This window comes from Phyllopteryx taeniolatus, chromosome 13, assembly GCF_024500385.1.
Source record: "Phyllopteryx taeniolatus isolate TA_2022b chromosome 13, UOR_Ptae_1.2, whole genome shotgun sequence".
NCBI classification, from domain to species: Eukaryota; Metazoa; Chordata; class Actinopteri; order Syngnathiformes; family Syngnathidae; genus Phyllopteryx; species Phyllopteryx taeniolatus.
In genome coordinates this window covers 7,591,119-7,607,580 of record NC_084514.1, presented here as the reverse complement: position 1 = coordinate 7,607,580, position 16,462 = coordinate 7,591,119, and the positions used below count along the sequence as shown (strand labels likewise).

General features: G+C 42.1%; 1 protein-coding gene across 10 annotated transcripts in view; it reads right to left on the bottom strand.

The window, feature by feature from the left end:
* pcnt (pericentrin) overlaps positions 1-16,462 on the bottom strand; it is a 57,282-nt gene that overhangs the window by 5,621 nt on the left and 35,199 nt on the right. For 9 of the 10 annotated variants that reach the window (XM_061793709.1, XM_061793711.1, XM_061793713.1 and 6 more), the window contains 14 exons: positions 14,987-15,214; positions 13,312-13,485; positions 12,257-12,397; positions 11,987-12,163; positions 10,841-11,773; positions 9,363-9,533; positions 8,316-8,487; positions 7,098-7,423; positions 5,397-5,499; positions 5,137-5,309; positions 3,324-3,590; positions 2,392-2,531; positions 2,084-2,213; positions 1,119-1,823 (listed from right to left, as the gene is read on the bottom strand). In XM_061793709.1, the coding sequence (XP_061649693.1) occupies positions 1,119-1,823; positions 2,084-2,213; positions 2,392-2,531; positions 3,324-3,590; positions 5,137-5,309; positions 5,397-5,499; positions 7,098-7,423; positions 8,316-8,487; positions 9,363-9,533; positions 10,841-11,773; positions 11,987-12,163; positions 12,257-12,397; positions 13,312-13,485; positions 14,987-15,214 (3,840 nt within the window). The remainder of the gene's footprint in view (positions 1-1,118; positions 1,824-2,083; positions 2,214-2,391; positions 2,532-3,323; positions 3,591-5,136; positions 5,310-5,396; positions 5,500-7,097; positions 7,424-8,315; positions 8,488-9,362; positions 9,534-10,840; positions 11,774-11,986; positions 12,164-12,256; positions 12,398-13,311; positions 13,486-14,986; positions 15,215-16,462) is intronic. The other variant, XM_061793716.1, reaches the window with a different exon arrangement.

The window sequence follows — 16,462 nt, the reverse complement described above, 5'->3', positions numbered from 1 at the left end:
ATTACTCTTACATATGGACCATCTGAGCTGTACAGTCTTATTTGATCATGTTAAATTGTTTAACATTTAAAAAAAAAAAGTCTATTAAAGACCCTGTAAAGTGAATTCCGATATTTATTTCTATATACACTATTCATGTTAGAATATATTTGCTGAAAGCATGCAAAGACTGAGAACCTTCCACCAATTCAGTTCTGGCTTTTTACTTACACAATTGCAGAGATATTGTGTCAAACTGTTTTTCACCATTTCAGTTTTCCAGATTTTTGGTGCCTAGTGACACACTTTTGTGTCAGGCATGATTCCTCCCCTCCTCCACTATATAAGAACTTGCGCACCAATGGTTATCTGGCATAAGTGGTTATAACATATATGGCGCAATTGCGAGTTACCTTATTTATTACGAGGCACATTTCTACTCCTTACTGTGTGCAGTTAGCCAACTATGACTATCCTAAAAATCAATTTTCTGCCATGAATGAGCCCGCTGACAGTATGCCGGCCGACTGGGGCCCTGGTTGGCTCGTGAGCTATCTGATGGCAGGCGCCTTTCGTCGTAGCGTGAAAAGCCGCAGGACAACCTGGCGTGGTATATTCTGGCCATCAGTTACTTTAAGCGAAAATATTTTTGTGGCTCAAACATTTAGGATTTGTGGGCATGAGAAAAATGCTAGACAAAGTAGAATCCAATTTTCAAGTGAAAACAGTGGTATTTGATTGACAGTTGAGCAGGGATTTTTGGAGCAGAGACAAGGGCTTGGTTTTTTATGATTTGCGACGCATCATTTTATATACTTTGTGATTTTTTTCCCCCAATAGGAAACATTGATTTTCAAATTATCTGTTGAGCAAAAAAAAAAAAAAAAAATAATCTATTATTTCTCTGGAAGATGATGCAAGTCAAAGCTCGATAAAAAAATCTCTTTCAAAGCTTATGTGGTATCATGAGAAATAAAGTAAATCCAGAAGGGAATAAAACAGAAAAACATTTTAAAATAATGTCTTTTTAGCGTGGCGACATATTCTTACACAGTTGCGCAAACCAGTTTTTTGTGCGCCGTTCGTAACCTCTTATGCTGGGACTGTCATAATCAAAGGACTTCCTCTACTGATCTTACCAGTTTGTTATTGGTCTTCTCCTGTCGTATTTCCCTCTCCATCTGCTCCTGCCAGCCCTTCCTGCGCTCCCTCTCCCACTGCTCCTCCCGCTCCCTCTCCTTGTCCTTCAGCAGTTGTATTCTCTCTTTCAGTTCGCCAAGCTCCATGCCCTGTGCCTCCAAAGCGCAGTCAACCTTTCTTTTCTGCTCCCTCAAGGCCTCCTCGTGGCTCTTGTCCTCGTCCCGCATACTCTTGCACTGCGAGACCTTCGCTTTCAGTTTGTCCACCGAGGCCACAAGTTCCTCCCCTCGCCTTCGCTCCTCGGCCAGCTGCGAGCGCATGTCGGCGATTAACTTCCTGTCTCGGGCTGCGTCGGCTTCGTGTCTGCGGTTAATGTCGTCCAGTTGCTTGGCGCTGCGGTCTCTCTCTTCGTCCAACGTCCGTTGGGCGTCCGCTAGCTTGGAACGGATTTCAGACAGACGGGATTCTGACTGGGTCAAGAGGTGTTCAAGACGGGTGTTCTCCTCGCGTTGGTCGGCAGAGTGCTGGCGCTCGTCTTCGAGCTTCTTCTGCGAGTCGTCCAAACGCTTCTCCAGCAGAACACTGCGGGACTGCTCGATCTGGAGCTCACGTCTCAGGTTGCTGCACATCACAGTCTTCTGCTCCACAAGACCCTGGAGGGCCAGTATCTCGGACCTCCGCTGCTCGGACGTCGCTCGCATAACCTGGTGGAGGAAGTGTGTTATTTAGGCTACCCGATACCTGTACTATTGATGAGCCTCATGTGAAGGTGGGTTATTTGTTTGCTTTGCTACAGACTACACTAAATAAATCAATCCAAACAGTATACCAGAATCCATTCCATTGTGGCATCTAGAGGCAATTACAAACCCTTTTTGAGGTGGGTGTTTCAATTCAATTCCACTTTTTAACCCCACAATCACACAATATGCTATGCTGTTTTCCCCCAAGGTTTAGTCCATACCTCTAGTCTTTGCTCCACCTCTCTTTCTTGCCGCATATTGAGAGCTCGTTCTTCTTCCAGCTGTTGTTGAAGCTCCTGGACCAGCGACCGTTCCTTCGCCAAAGCTTCCTCGCACTCTTCCATAGTCACCCTGCAGGATTAATTGAGCGGATATGATGTGAGGAACAATGTTAAACAATCAACCACTATTATTCACATTTAGGATACCAAGGAAATCCTGAGAGTACGGACCTGGGAATATAGAATTATATTTTCATGGGAAAATGTGCTTTGTGGCATTGGGGCAAGTGGACAACGGACGTGGATACCTGAGTGCCTGTATTTTGTTCTTTTGCTCTTGCTGAGACTCATGCGCACATTTCAGCTGCTTCTGGCTCTCCTCCAGCTCTGCGCTTGTTTGAGATTCCACCTGTAGCAGCTCTCTGTCAGCATCACCTCTGGAGTCAGTCTGGGCACGAAGATAAATAATGCAAATACTGAGGATCAAATTGTATAGCTCTTTTAATCATGACATCATACAGGTACATACTTCCGGGTGGCAAAAACTCCGATTGCACCACGAGCAAACAAACACTCCCATGTCACTTGACCATAACAGAGCAATTGAGAAGATGGGGTAAATTGCCTAAATGATGATTTTAGCCGCCTTCTCTACTTCCGTAATTTCTGTGACGTGTCATGTCAGTAGAACAGAAGATTTAACACGAGATATATTGCTTCGAAGGGAGACAGAACAGCGACTGTAATTTACATTTCAACAGGTTAGGAGATTTCAGGACAGACGTGGTGGAAACTCAGACATAGTTAACATGACCATTGAAGGACTGGCTAGATTAAATGGCACAGATGTGTTCTATTGACAGTGAAATGAATACGCTAAGGTAGTGTTGACATTAGCAAGTAGGGTAGCCATTAGTTTTTCTAAATTCCTCCGACAACCCAAGCAAACATTTTACTGTACACATACTGAGAAAATGTCTTCCACAAACCCATTGATGGAGGTTTGCACAAGTGGCTACACCGCCTCTAGGCAGTCTTGCAATCTTTTCTGTGCAACTATTTATTCTCCTCACCCACAGGTTCCGCTGGATTGATTTAGAGTTTTTTTTATGTTAATGGGAAAAAAACCTCAACCTTTTGAGTTAAATCTGGGGGCACAACCACAAACACAACAAGCTTTTTTCATCGTTTTCAGATCAGGCCAGTTGTAGTCCCTATTGTTAAAACACTCAAAACTCACATGCGTACGTCTCTGCGCCATTTGACAGAGCAGCTCACGCAGCGCAATCACTGTCTTCTGCAGGGCTCTTTTCTCCTGCTGCCAGCCCATGGGCGGGTTGGAGGATGGCTTGTCCCCCTCGTTCTGTAAAGTGGGACCCTCTTCCTCCTGGAGCTGTGAGAGTGAGTTTAATTCCGCCACATGCATCGGATGGAAGGACGCTGGGGCGTGACGCTGAGACAAGGTCAATATTCTGCAGCTTTCTTGGTACACTTTCCTCAACAGGGCCTATTAGAAAAACATGAATATACTTTACAGACGTGATTCCAATCCCACCCACTGGTTCGTGACAGATCAACAGATCATGGGAAATTATATAATCTCTCTTAATTGGTCCCACCCCCCAAAAATTACTACAATGCATCTTTGTTCATGTACAGTGGGGCAAAAAAGTATTTAGTCAGTCACCAATTTGAAACAAGCAGGTTCAGCCTTTTAATGGGGAATTGTTCGCCATGTGTCGAACTGCACGTTGAGGGAGGTCACTCTCAAAAATACTTATTGAAAAGACGTGGTATCGTTTTTGACGGCGAGGTAAATGTGGTAAAAAAAAATTTGTACCAGTGCACATTGCAACCGTGGTGTTCATTTATCACATAAAATCTCAACAAAATACATTCAAGATTGTGATCAAAAAGGTCACAAAATGTGAAAATGTTCAAGGTGCATGAATACTTTTTCAAGGCACTGTATTTCCTGACACCACATCGACAATGTCACAGAATATTCAAGTATGTGCCGCTTACCAGAAGCTAACAACGCTATCTGTAATTCAGCAGCTCTTGTTTGGCTTTGAAATGCTAGTGCTTCTGCGCTGTCTTGCAGTTGCTTGAAAATGGCAGCGCTTGGCCCAGCCGAGCTGCCAAATCATTGGCAGAGAAACTCAGTGTGGGCCTGGTATTTATGTAAATCAGCCACACCGTTATGTCACAAGCTGGCAAAATTCTGAACAGCTCACTTGCAGCCACATTTACAGGAAGACAAAAGATTTATTTGGTTGCTTAATTTCAAACTTGATAGGTGGGCATGCACTCCAGAGACAACCACAGTGGTACCTTGACTCACGGGTTTTTGAAGATATGAGCTATCGCTGGGTCAATTTTGTGTTTTGCGTTGCGAGCAAAAATTTGACTTACAAATCAGATTCAGCCAAACGCCAGTAGATGGCAGCAGCGAGCTGCACAACATCCAGCCACTATCATTTGTGAATGTTGTGTTTTATGCTCACATTTTCCAATTTTTATACAGGTCTTTTACCAAATAGATTTTTTCCAATGCTGGTTCTTAAGAAAGTGAGTGCTAGGAAGAAGAAGTGGATGATGTCCATTGAATTCAAGCTTAAAATCATTGAAAAAAAGATTAAGGTATGCATGCAGTCAACTTGATTGAGCAATACGAGCATAGCTCCAAACGTTGCTAAAAAGGCAAAAAACAAATTCAATGAAAGCGAAGTGAAAAAAAAAAAGTAGTATCAATCAAGGTATGTTATTACTGCCTTTTTTATACAGTACAATACTGTACAGTGCTACATTATTACACTACAAAAAATGTTTTTTTTATGGGGGGGGCTCGAACAGATAAAAGGCATTTCCATTCATTTCAGTGGGGAAAGTTGATTTTAGATATGAGATGAGTGATAAGAGTTACAAGCATCCACACAGAATTAAACACATAACTCAAGGCACCATTGTATTTGTATACAAGCAATTAATGCCTTTTCCATCATATGTTCCCTTTAAGGACTGTCAACTACTGTGTGTTTATAACAGTCTACCTGAAGCTCTGGAGACAAGAGGTCATCGCTGTAGCTCATGCTGCCTGCAGCGCTGTCCGTGTTAGCGGTGGGGTTCATGCCCCGGCAGCGGAGATACTCGACAAACTGAGAGTCCAGCCTCTCAGTCTGGTCCAGCTCCACTCGCAGCCTCGCGCCCAGCTCTGAACTCACATCTGGACCGCAACAGATGAAAAAAGTCAGCATTAATGTTGCTGCAACAAGAACTCAGTGTTACAGGTGCAGAGCATACGCCTACTTACTGCTGCCGTAGCCGTCACTGGCCCATTCTGGTGCCGATAAGGAAGAGGTGGAGCCGAGTGGTGATGGGGGTGCTGTTACGTCAAGTCCTTCCATATCATACACCTCAAAGAAACAGAACATTGAGACAGTCAATCCTCGCCAATTTACAAATCGGCATTCGTGAACACCCTTAATAATTTTTCTGTACAACATACAGTAACTATTCTTTGCAAAGTCACACCTACTTCTGCCTATTTGTGTATTTTTGTGCTCTTTCTGTAACGCCCTAAGATTGTGCACAAACGTCCAAGGTGGCATGTTAGCACAGGAGTAGCTAGCGTTGGCCGCCAGCTGATAGTGAACATCATCCAGCGTGACTGACGCTTCCATGAGAGGGCACACAGGCAGACGAGACTCCTTGTGGGGTCGACACCAGAGAATGAAAGGTGGTAAACTTATTAAGATGATACAAAAAAAGGGCCAGATTGCCATTGGCAGTGGTGGAAATTGACAATTGATCAACTGGACACGGCCCACAATAAGGTACAGTAAATGTCGAACTGAAGATTTGCGATATCCTATGCGAAATATGTATTTTACACAAGAGTATCTATGCACCACAGAGTCAAAAACATAAAAAACCTAATAGGAAAGTAGCAATTGGCATTTTAATGGGTTGCGAAGCAGCGACATACTCGCCGGCGTTAAATCTGACATGACCCGCAACACTTTTTAGAAACAAAAACCTGAATAAAGTCGGTGTCAAAACAGTAGAGGGTAGAGACACCCATACCCTGACGGGTGCAACGTCCTTAACAACAACTACTACTACTACTACTACTAATAATAATAATAATTTGGTTTTATATAGACCTTTTCAACATACGTAAAGACACAAACTATTTAGAACTAAAATAAAATTCCCCGAGGAATAAAGATACTTCTGTTTCAGGAGCAAAAATTGTTTCCTCTGCTTTCTGCTCCATGTCAAGATTCAATTTGTGAACATCACATTAATGATCCTCAGGTAACTTGCTTTGAAAACTGTCAGCTTAGTACACATTGCTCTTGTTTTCGTTCTGAATGTGGAGATGTCATTTGCTGCTTAAATCTGAACCCCAAAATCTGAAAAAATCCTGAATGATTTACTTTATCACCTTTAAAGTCCATGTAAAGTGAAAATGTCTTCTAAAGTTGACAGACCGCATAGAAGAATGTTGTTAAGGACTTTGAATGATTACAAAAATTGCCAGGTATATAAAATGAGCCTTCAAAATCGTAAAAAATAAAAAAAATAAAAATAATATTCAAGAAATTGTCTCTGCTTTCAAATGCTGTGGGCGTATATGTGAAATCACGCCCTGCTGAGAAATAGATGCTACTTCATCTAGCATCTTACTTATACCTACACATCCCTATATGTTTGAGCGGCAAAAATATATCCAATTAAAGCTTCCGGTGGCTGGAATATATCCCCCCGGCCGTCATAGGGCTTGCCACGCCGCCATGAGAGGCACATGCCACTAGCTAACTTGGAGGCTAACATGGTTGGGGCTAGTAATAACAACAACAACTCGCTATTGCGCCGGATAACCACTAATGCGAACGAAGACGCTCAAATACTTATATAATGGGGGAAGTGGACATTTTTGCTTGATCCCTGCATAATAATCATTGAGACATCAGACAAAAAGGTGTATGGTGCTGTTGTGAGGACATACTTTATCTGCACTGACTGAGTCCACAACGGAGAAGTTGTCCGAGACGGAGAGAGACCGAGGGGAGTGGCTGCTCTGTGTGGTCAGGTCTGGAGTTATGGTCCTGGAGAGTGGAGGGTCCATTGCCACCCCGGGGGACTTGATGACTCGAGGGTGGTCCAGCTCTAGTGCGCTCAACTCAGACAGACGAGAGCCCAGAGTCGACGCGTGGAACTGTTCTTGGAGGAGCACTTCAGAGCACTCCAGGTGCCGCAATACCTCCGGGGAGCTCAGAGAGGTGTTGTCACTGTAGATGCTCACCACGTCCTCAAAGGCCCTCTGAGAAACATCTGCTCAAGAAGTTCAAGAAGGATATTTTGTTTTTGACGAAGAATTTTAATCACAACAATTAGGGTTGCACTGTATCCCGGTACTAGAAAAGTAACACAGTACTCCGGTGTAAAAAAATTAAACGATACCAAGTGCTTTTAGAAATGGTCTTCCACTGCTCTCCTTATGTTTTAGGTTTTTGCCATGTTATTGTTTCAGTACAAGAACCTCCCACGACGTAAAATTTGGAGTTCAACCCAATTTGCAGGGGAAGATATGCCTCAAAAGCCAGAAACTTTGAACCATGATCAAGAGTGATGTCAAGACTATCATGCAAGACTTCATTGGGCTCAGTGTGCACCTAAATTATTTGATCTGAATGCTTTTTTTTTTTTTTAATGACGACGATGGAAGTGTAAAATGAACTTTTCTTGATATAGCAAATCAGTTAAAATGTAAAGTCAGCTGGGTTTAGTATTAAGGCGAAGACACTCAACTACCCGGAACAGCAGTTTTAAATTAATTTTAACAATTGTTTTTTGTTTTTATTTTTAACACCTGGATGACAGTTAAATTTGACTTGACTGACCAGCAATCTCTTCTCCTCATTTCAACTGTTACGCTTCAAAGGGTAAGTAATAAACAATTTTTTTTTTTTTTAAAGTTTCATTAAGACTTTATACTTTTATACTAGTTAAGATTGTTACTTAAAACACTGCCACTAAATAAAGGTTTTTAGTAGCCACAGTTTGACTTTTACAGCAAAACTGTTCCAGCATGAAAACGCACAGTCACCATACTGCATGACTAAGCAGCTGAACAGGACAGGCTATAGATAAGTAAATACACACCAAAAAGACTGGTGGAACGTGCTCGATCTTGGAGGTTCCATAAAAGCCATCGAGGACTCACCCCTGTGCGAGCCTGCCTTGTGGTGACCAATCGTGTCCAGTTGCCGACTGTGCGGTCTAACTTGCTGCAGCTCTTGTTGCTGGTAGGAAAGAGTCTCCTCCCGCAGGCGTACAAGCTCCACTTTCAGCCAGTGGTTGTCGTTCCCCAGGTCCTCCAGGGCACGGTCTTTGCTCTAACAACGAAATATGAAAGGGAAAGTTCAGTCAGGTATGAATACATGTGTGTGTGTGATGTACAGGGGGTCCTCGGTTTAAGGAGGCGCTCCGTTCCGACGGCGGCAACTAATTTCTACATCAGTCAGAACGTGGCATAGTGCGTCACAAACTTATACTAACTCAGTAGGAAAGTTATTATAATATAAATGCTAACTAGCGTATAAGAAATGTCGTACAATTCCAAATTTTTCAGGAAAAAGTATCCCACAGAAACAAAAGAAGACGTTTTAGTAATTTAACTCATTCTTTCATTTTACAATACTTGTTTGAACCATTCCCACTTCAAAATATTCCGCTCACGAGACATTTTTCACATTCCTTTTTTTCCCAGTATTTCACATTTTCTATGACATAATTCACCAATTAAAGGAGACATTTTAAAAAAAGTACATAATCCTTTCACATTTAACCATTTCAACTTCAAACTGTTCTGCTTATTCAGAGCATATACTGTACAGAAGTATTTTTCCACACATCAAAATTCCCACTTTTTCAGTGCACCAAATTTTCCAAGACAAAAAGATCTAATGCAGGAATTTATTTTATTTTATTTTTTTAACCAAACTTCCACACTTCAAACCAACCCAACTTCAAAATTGTCAGCACATATCTATTTTTCCACAATCTTATAACGCCCACCTTTTCAAAATTCCGCATTGCCACACTAAAATTCCCAAATTAAGAGGCATTTTGCATATTTACCTATTCCTTCCAAATTTCTCAACCAATTAAAATAATTCCAACTTCAAATTCTTCTTCTTATTCAGGACATTGTGTACAACTGTAAACAGAGTACCCCCTCTGAATATGATTCGCTGTGCCTGGCTCTTACCCGTCCTTCTTCACATAGTTTTTCAGCTCTTTGAGTGCTGCTGTGTAAATCTTGTTTCACAGTGGTCAACTCTCCCCTAAGGGCTTGATGGTCTGCCCCCAGTCTGGCCAGCTCCGTCTCCCTCAGCCTTAAGGCGGCATCGGCTTTCGCCAGAGTCTCCTCAGCATGTGTCTAACGGAGAGAAAGGGTCTCATTAGCATTTAGTCTGTGATAGGACAACATTAACTTCTCCCTTTCTTGGGTAGTTCTCTAGTTAGTCATATAACAAGCACTACATAATGTTTATCAAAAACACAAATTTGATTTGTTCTTGTACCGCAACATGAGCTAAGCTGGATCACAACACACAGACACAAAGCAGTCTCAAATAATCCAAATTAGCTTTCTCGACTATCAAAAATCCCACAGTAATACGACGGAACAGCTTTAAAAACAAAAGCTACCCCCGAATCTTCTATTCACTTCCTTATTTCAATGTCACTTCCGCCGCGTCGCTGCCGTGACGTGCCGTCTGCCCTAACTACAACCAGATGCGGTCTTGCTGTTAGCACAGCATGCATTTTTTTTTTTTTTTTTTTTTTATAAATAAAAGTGGAAGCTTGGCATTACTTCCCTGAACCCAAAACAGGACTCATCGACTGGTCAAAAGTGAGGAAAACATGAACAGCACATTGATTCTTTAACAACTGATCCCATCAGCTTTATCTATTTCCAGTATTTCACAATTGATTCACTATCGTGGAGGTGCAACAATGAATCAAATAAATCAACAACTAATTGATTATCAAATTAAAACTATTTGATAATCGATTGTTTAGAGACATGAACTTAAAAGTGTACAAATCCTCTGAATTTCTGCCTTTCAACAATAAATATTCTGATTTCTGTAGTCCACAATGAAAGCAGACTTTTTTGTGTTTAATCAAAAGACATCTGCCCACATCTCTTACTTTAGAAAATAATGTTCAACATTTTTGTCTGTTTTCTGACATTTACGGACCAAACTAGAACCTGAAACAATCAGTTTATGTAAAAAACGAAATTACATAATATGACTAATATAGTATAATAACAGTATGCTAGATAATAAATTAATGAGCTTCATGTGACGGTGGTTTGTTTGTGTTGAGTAATTTAGTAAACAGCTGTTTCTGTAACGTGTTCATGATTGTGTGCATGCTAGCTGCATGGTGATTTATGATCATCTCCGTCCTAAGTGCTTTGCTGCAATCTTGTGGCATCTCGATGCAATTACAAACCCCCTTTAAGCGGGACATCAATTATTTGTAGAAAATTGCTATTTGCACCAGGGCTCATTCCCTATCCCCTGCGAAAAGCAGGGGCTCACTGTATTGGCTTTAGGTAAAAGGCTCAACTGCTAAAAATGTACAGTGCTAGATTCTAACCACTACAGAATTTGTTCTCTATGTTTCATTGATTGTAATGTTGTTCTTTTGTGCGTGGGGAAAGAGACTCACCAGCACTTCCTTCTGAGCATCATCTTGACTACACTGCTTTTCCAAGAGCTGAGCAGTGAGCTCATCAACACGGGTCCTCAGTGCAGCGGCTTCTTGTCTGACCCTTTCAATTTCTTCCTGGAGTTGCCCCTCCCGCCGCCTGAGTGCCTCCCGTTCGTCCGACAGCTCCACCTTGACAGTCTCGAGCGCATCCACCCTCGCCTGCTCCTGAGCGACGGCCTCTTCTCTGTCCGCCACTTTACCTTGTAGCCTCTGGACTTGTGCTTCCAGAGTCATGCTGTAAGTCTTCATTTCCTGTTCTTTGGTTTTTAAACCTTCAACTTCTCTCAATAAGTTTTGTTCCTTCTGTTGAAGTTGAGTAACCAGAGAGCTGAGATGCTCTTTTTCTTTTTGCATGGCCTCAACCTGCTGTGCTCGTAGTCTGAAACCGCTCCTCTCTTCCTCGATGCCCACCAGCTCGGCTTCCTTGAGAGTGAGGAGGCCTTGGAGCTTGTCCGCTTTCTCCCTCTCCACTTTCAGCCGTCGGCCAAACTCTTCGCCGTGTCCTCTGTACTCCTCCTCCTGGGTGAGCAGCAAACGCTCCAAACCCTCCTTCTCCGCCACCGCCGTCTCCAGCTGACTCTGGAGGGCCTTGAGGCGCGAGCGGAGGGGCCGAGAGGAGGTCGAGTGAGTCAGGCTGAGCTCGTGCTTCAGGCTGCTGGGCCCGCCTCGAGGCTCAGGGCTGGGAGATGGCGAGGGATTGATGCTGTCGCCGTCCTGTGAGTCGCTCACCTCGTACACGTTGGGCCCGAGCTTGGAGAGCTCAGCCTGCAGCGTGCTGATGACCTCGTGGAGGCGCTCCTCCTCTTCTTCCCTGTCCTGGCGCAACCTGGCAATTTCGGACTGAAGATGCTCCACTTGCGAGCTCAGGTCGTGAAGCTCGGCCTGCAGATCCTTTTGAGAGAATGATTGGAAAAGACCATTTGTACAAAAATGTCAAACACTAATGAAGTCTAGGCACTTAAGCAATGTTTCCACCAAGCCGAGGTATGTGCTTTCAAGCTGCAAATATTTGGCTGAGGCTGCCTTGCCTTGACTGTACAACTCTACCCACTGTCCTGTACCAAAACTGCTTGGTGGAAATCAGGCTTTGTGTGTAATTAAGACCTCATTGTTGATATTTCCCAGCTCCTGTTCCAGTCTTTGGATCTCAGTGTTGAGGTAGTCAATCTCCTGGTTCTTCTCCTGCAGTAAGGCAGAGGAGAGGCTCTCCTCCTCCGGGTCTTCCACCTTTCTTTGTGCCTCTTTTTCCTCCGCCAGAATGTTGAGGGAGGACACTTGCTCCTTGTTTAAAAATAAAAATAAAAATGTGTTTTTAAAAAAGCTCCTGTAAGCAGAGTACACAACTTTTACACATCAATTAAGACACAAGCCTACCTTGAGGGTGTCAATCTGCTCGACAAGTGCTGCGTTCTCACAGGTGAGTCGTTCCAGCTGGAGTGTGAGGTGTTTCAGCTCCGCTTCCTTAATGCTCAAGTCCCTCTGCACATTGTCCAGTTGGCCCAAAAGAACTTCCGCCTAATAAAAACAGATACAGTAGTAGCTGGAAATTATACGTCGGAAAACACCTAAGAATACCACTAAACTATACTATTGCTGTAGTTAATAATGACAGTAAATATTAGTGTTGTGAAAAACACATCAAATTAGGGTTTCAAATTCTGGTTTCAAGCAAGGGTTAGGGTTTCAAGCCTGGGTTAACGTTTTAAACAGATTAGTGTATCAAATAAGGGTTTCAAAGTAAGGTTAGGCTTTGAACTGAGAGTTTTTAAACTTGGGTTAGGGTTTCAACTGCCAGGCAGGGTTATGTTTCAATCTTGGGTTATAAGCGAGGCTTACTGCAAGACTTCATCGGCTTTCAAGATAACGTTAGGGTTTAAGATGAGGGTTTGTGTTTCAAACAAGAGTTAGAATTTTAAAAATAAGGTTTCAAGATAGGGTTAGGGGGTTACGGTTTCAATGGCGAGATTCAAACATGGCTTTGTGTTTTAAACTAGAGTTCGGGTTTCAACATGACAGGATTTCAAAGTAGGGTTTCAATATAGGGTTAAGAGTTTCAGACAAGGGTTAAGGTTCCAAATAGGGCTTTCAAAGTCGGGATTAAGGCCAGGGTTAGGGTTTCAAACAAAGCTTAGCATTTCAAATAAGGGTTTCAAACTAGGGTTAGGGTTTCAAACTGTGGTTGAATGTGAAAGTCACCCCCTCCAAGTGCGTGGTGCATTCAAAGACCTCCTCATCAGTCCAGCATTTTAACACTTAAACACCTCTTGTGATCATCAGGTGCCAAGCTTTGAGGTGGAGTCTCATGACGATACCAGTCCGAGCAACCTTCTTCTGCAGTGTCACAGTGCATTCTTAAATTGCTGCGCAAACCGGTCCTAATCTCGTATGTCAGGGGAATGTTGTAATCAGGAGGACAAAACGCACTATACCTCTTGTTCTTTGTGTTGTAGGCTTTGCTGTGCTGCGTCCAGAGCATCCCTGAGCTCCTGAGTGGGTTCCCGCATGTTGTCGTGATAACAGTGTCTCGTCTCATCCAGTCTGGACTGCAGCGCCGATATCTGAAGCCTGTTAGACAAGTGCTGCTGTTCCAGGGCCTGCTTATCCTGATGAGGCGGAGGAAGAGTAGATTCCCGTAAGCTGAAGCTGAATTTACAGTGCAGGTTCAGAAGCCCATTTACAGAAAGACAGATAAAACATTTACTTGGTTGTTTAATTTCACACTTGATAGGTGGGCAAGCACTCCAGAGACAACATACGGTGCTAACTTGACTAATGAGTGCCTCAATTTCTGAGAGTTACGAAAGGAGCGGTCCACTATTTGCTTTGTGTTGCAAGTGAAAATTTGACTTTGAATTCAAGCTTGAAATCATAGGGGGAAAAAAATGAGTGAAGTGCACGTTTAGTCAAATTGGTGGAGCAATATGAGCGTAGAACTTCTACCGCACATTACGTACGATACTGAACCAGGAGGAGTCAATAAAAGCGATAATGCCAGTCAAGGGCAGTAGTAATAAGAATGCATTTCATTTATATAGCGCTTTTTAGGATACTCAAAAACGCTTTACAATTGCACACATTATTCATTCACACCACAGTCACAACGTGGTAATGGCAAACTACCATAATTTCTCGTATATTATATGCAATTGACCCCCCACAAAAAAATCTTAAAATGTCAACACTGCGCATAATACATGGGTATAGTAAAAATTACAAAATTCTTTAAGCATGAAATGAGATCTATTACTAGATTTCTATTTTAAAACAGACACAGTTGTAATATTATGTGACCTTATAATTTTGCATTCGGTTGAGGTTTACATTAAAACTACTGAAATGTATTGACTCCGAATATATATTATATTTAATATCATGGCTGTGGTGCACCCTAATGTTTCGTCTTGACATTGAGTCTTTATTGAGGCAATTGCCCCTCCCATGTGCACACTGTCACCTGAGGCAACTGGCCCAATGTAGTGACAACCAGAGACGTCATATGTCTGTTGGCAACTTTCACTCCTGGTGCAACATGATAAAAACAAAGTTCAGACAACAAGATGCAGAGGGGGGATAAACACATAAGGTCTATTAACACTCACATTATTATAACTATTTCAGGGATTAGGGGGCTAATGATAAAGTTCAGTGAAAGTGAAGGGGGAAAAAAATGGCATAAAAAAAAAATAATGTTAGAACTATATTTTTTTTATACAGCACAATACTGTAGAGTGCCATTTCTTTCATTAAAAAGCATATAATGGCATTTACATTCCCTTCAATGGGGAAAGATAATTTGAGACAACTGCTTTAAGTTAAAAGCATTAAACTTCAACGTCAAAGTACCACTTTACATTTCAAGTGACACATATCCGACATGGCTGTATAAACTGATGGAACACCAAACCTGCATGTATAGAATGGCATGTAAATAACTATGCGTCAACACCGGGCAGTGGCAACTGTGAAGTAAACAACATGCATATAAAGTGATAACTTGACTTCCACTTTAAATATTGTTTGAGCTAAGAGCTGTCGCTCGGTCGATTTGCTTTGTGTTGGTAAGTGCAAGCTTCATTTTAATATTAAAATAAAAATAGCTCTTACTTGCGTGAGCTCATCCTCCCTGAACTTGGCCCGGTGAAGTTCTTGTTCCAGTTGTCTATTACGCTCAGCGTTACTAAGCAATGCTTGCTCCAGCTCACGGATTCTCACAGCCATCTTGTCGATCTCTTCGTCGTGCTCAGCGAGCTCTCGCTGCGCCTGTTGGTTGGCCGCCACCAAGGAGGCATTGTCCTCCAGCTTGCCTTTGATGTTGGCTTGCAGACTCTCCACCTTGGAACACGTCAAAGGTGGGCAGAATGAGGCGGCATGTTGGGGAGGTCTTAAGAGACCGCAACGTAGCAATTAGATTTGTAAGCTATAGTGGAACCTCCAAAGTCAGAAACTCCGGTCCCCTCTGTGATGCTGAAGTTGTTCTAATTTCAAAACTATTTTCATGGGAAATTTGGATTTGTTAAAGGCTCAAACTGAAACCATTATGAAACCTTTATTAGCAGACTAAGTGTATATTAACACTAACTAAAACCAAAATAAAGTAAAACTTTTGAAGACATCTGAGTGACATAGCATACTAAGGGGTTTGTGTACCGAGTGGCTTTTTAGTTTCAGACGCTGATGTCACGATTACGGGTAAGCAATTTTTAAAACTGACAGATGAGCCAGGTTTAAGAAAAAGTGTATGTTGTTTTAATTATAATTAACCAATCATTTAATAAAATAGTTAAATTCATATCTTCAATCTCGGGCGGAATCCCTGCTTCTCCTTAATGACTACTTTTTTAGGAAATCAAAAACGTCATCTTGCTTAAGTTACCAGTTCCATACACTACATAATTCAAGTTTGTATTTAACCTTGTATTGCTATCATATACCGTTGCGCGCTAACATCGAAACAACACCACCCTAAAATCCCGTTTAATTGCCAATTTAAAAAAAAAAAAAAAAAAACTCCGCTAATTGAGTAAGCTGTCATTGATTAAAATGGTACGAACACTTCACTGGCACCAGCTGTCCACATCAAAGTTGGCGCTTAAGTCAATACCCCAATCAGACAGGACCTTAATACTCCACAAAAGCAAACATTATCTCTGCCCAAACTATTTTTCAAAGGTCTTAGAGCCATGAGTGATGCAATAAATAAAACGACGAGCTGACTAAGCAGTGCACTAGGCGGAACTGAATCTGTACGCACTCACCTTTGTGGCTGAAAGCTTTACAGCTATCTGTTTTTAACAAAAAAGGCTTATTTCAGAATCATCTTTATTTTCTAAGTATGTCCAAAAAACACAAGGAATTTGTCTCCGGTAATTGGAGCCCCTCTAGTACGACAACAGACTGTTTCCACCTATTATTGTCTAAAAATATACAGACTTTCAATTTTGAGGGGACATACCTTTTTAGGGTGTTCCACTGCCCCTACTTCTGTGATGGCATCACAAAAAAGCCAAGTAAAAGGTTAATTCTTCACAAACTAGTCATTTGAAAATGAGCGGAAAAACGTTTGTGTGCGCGCTGCTTATC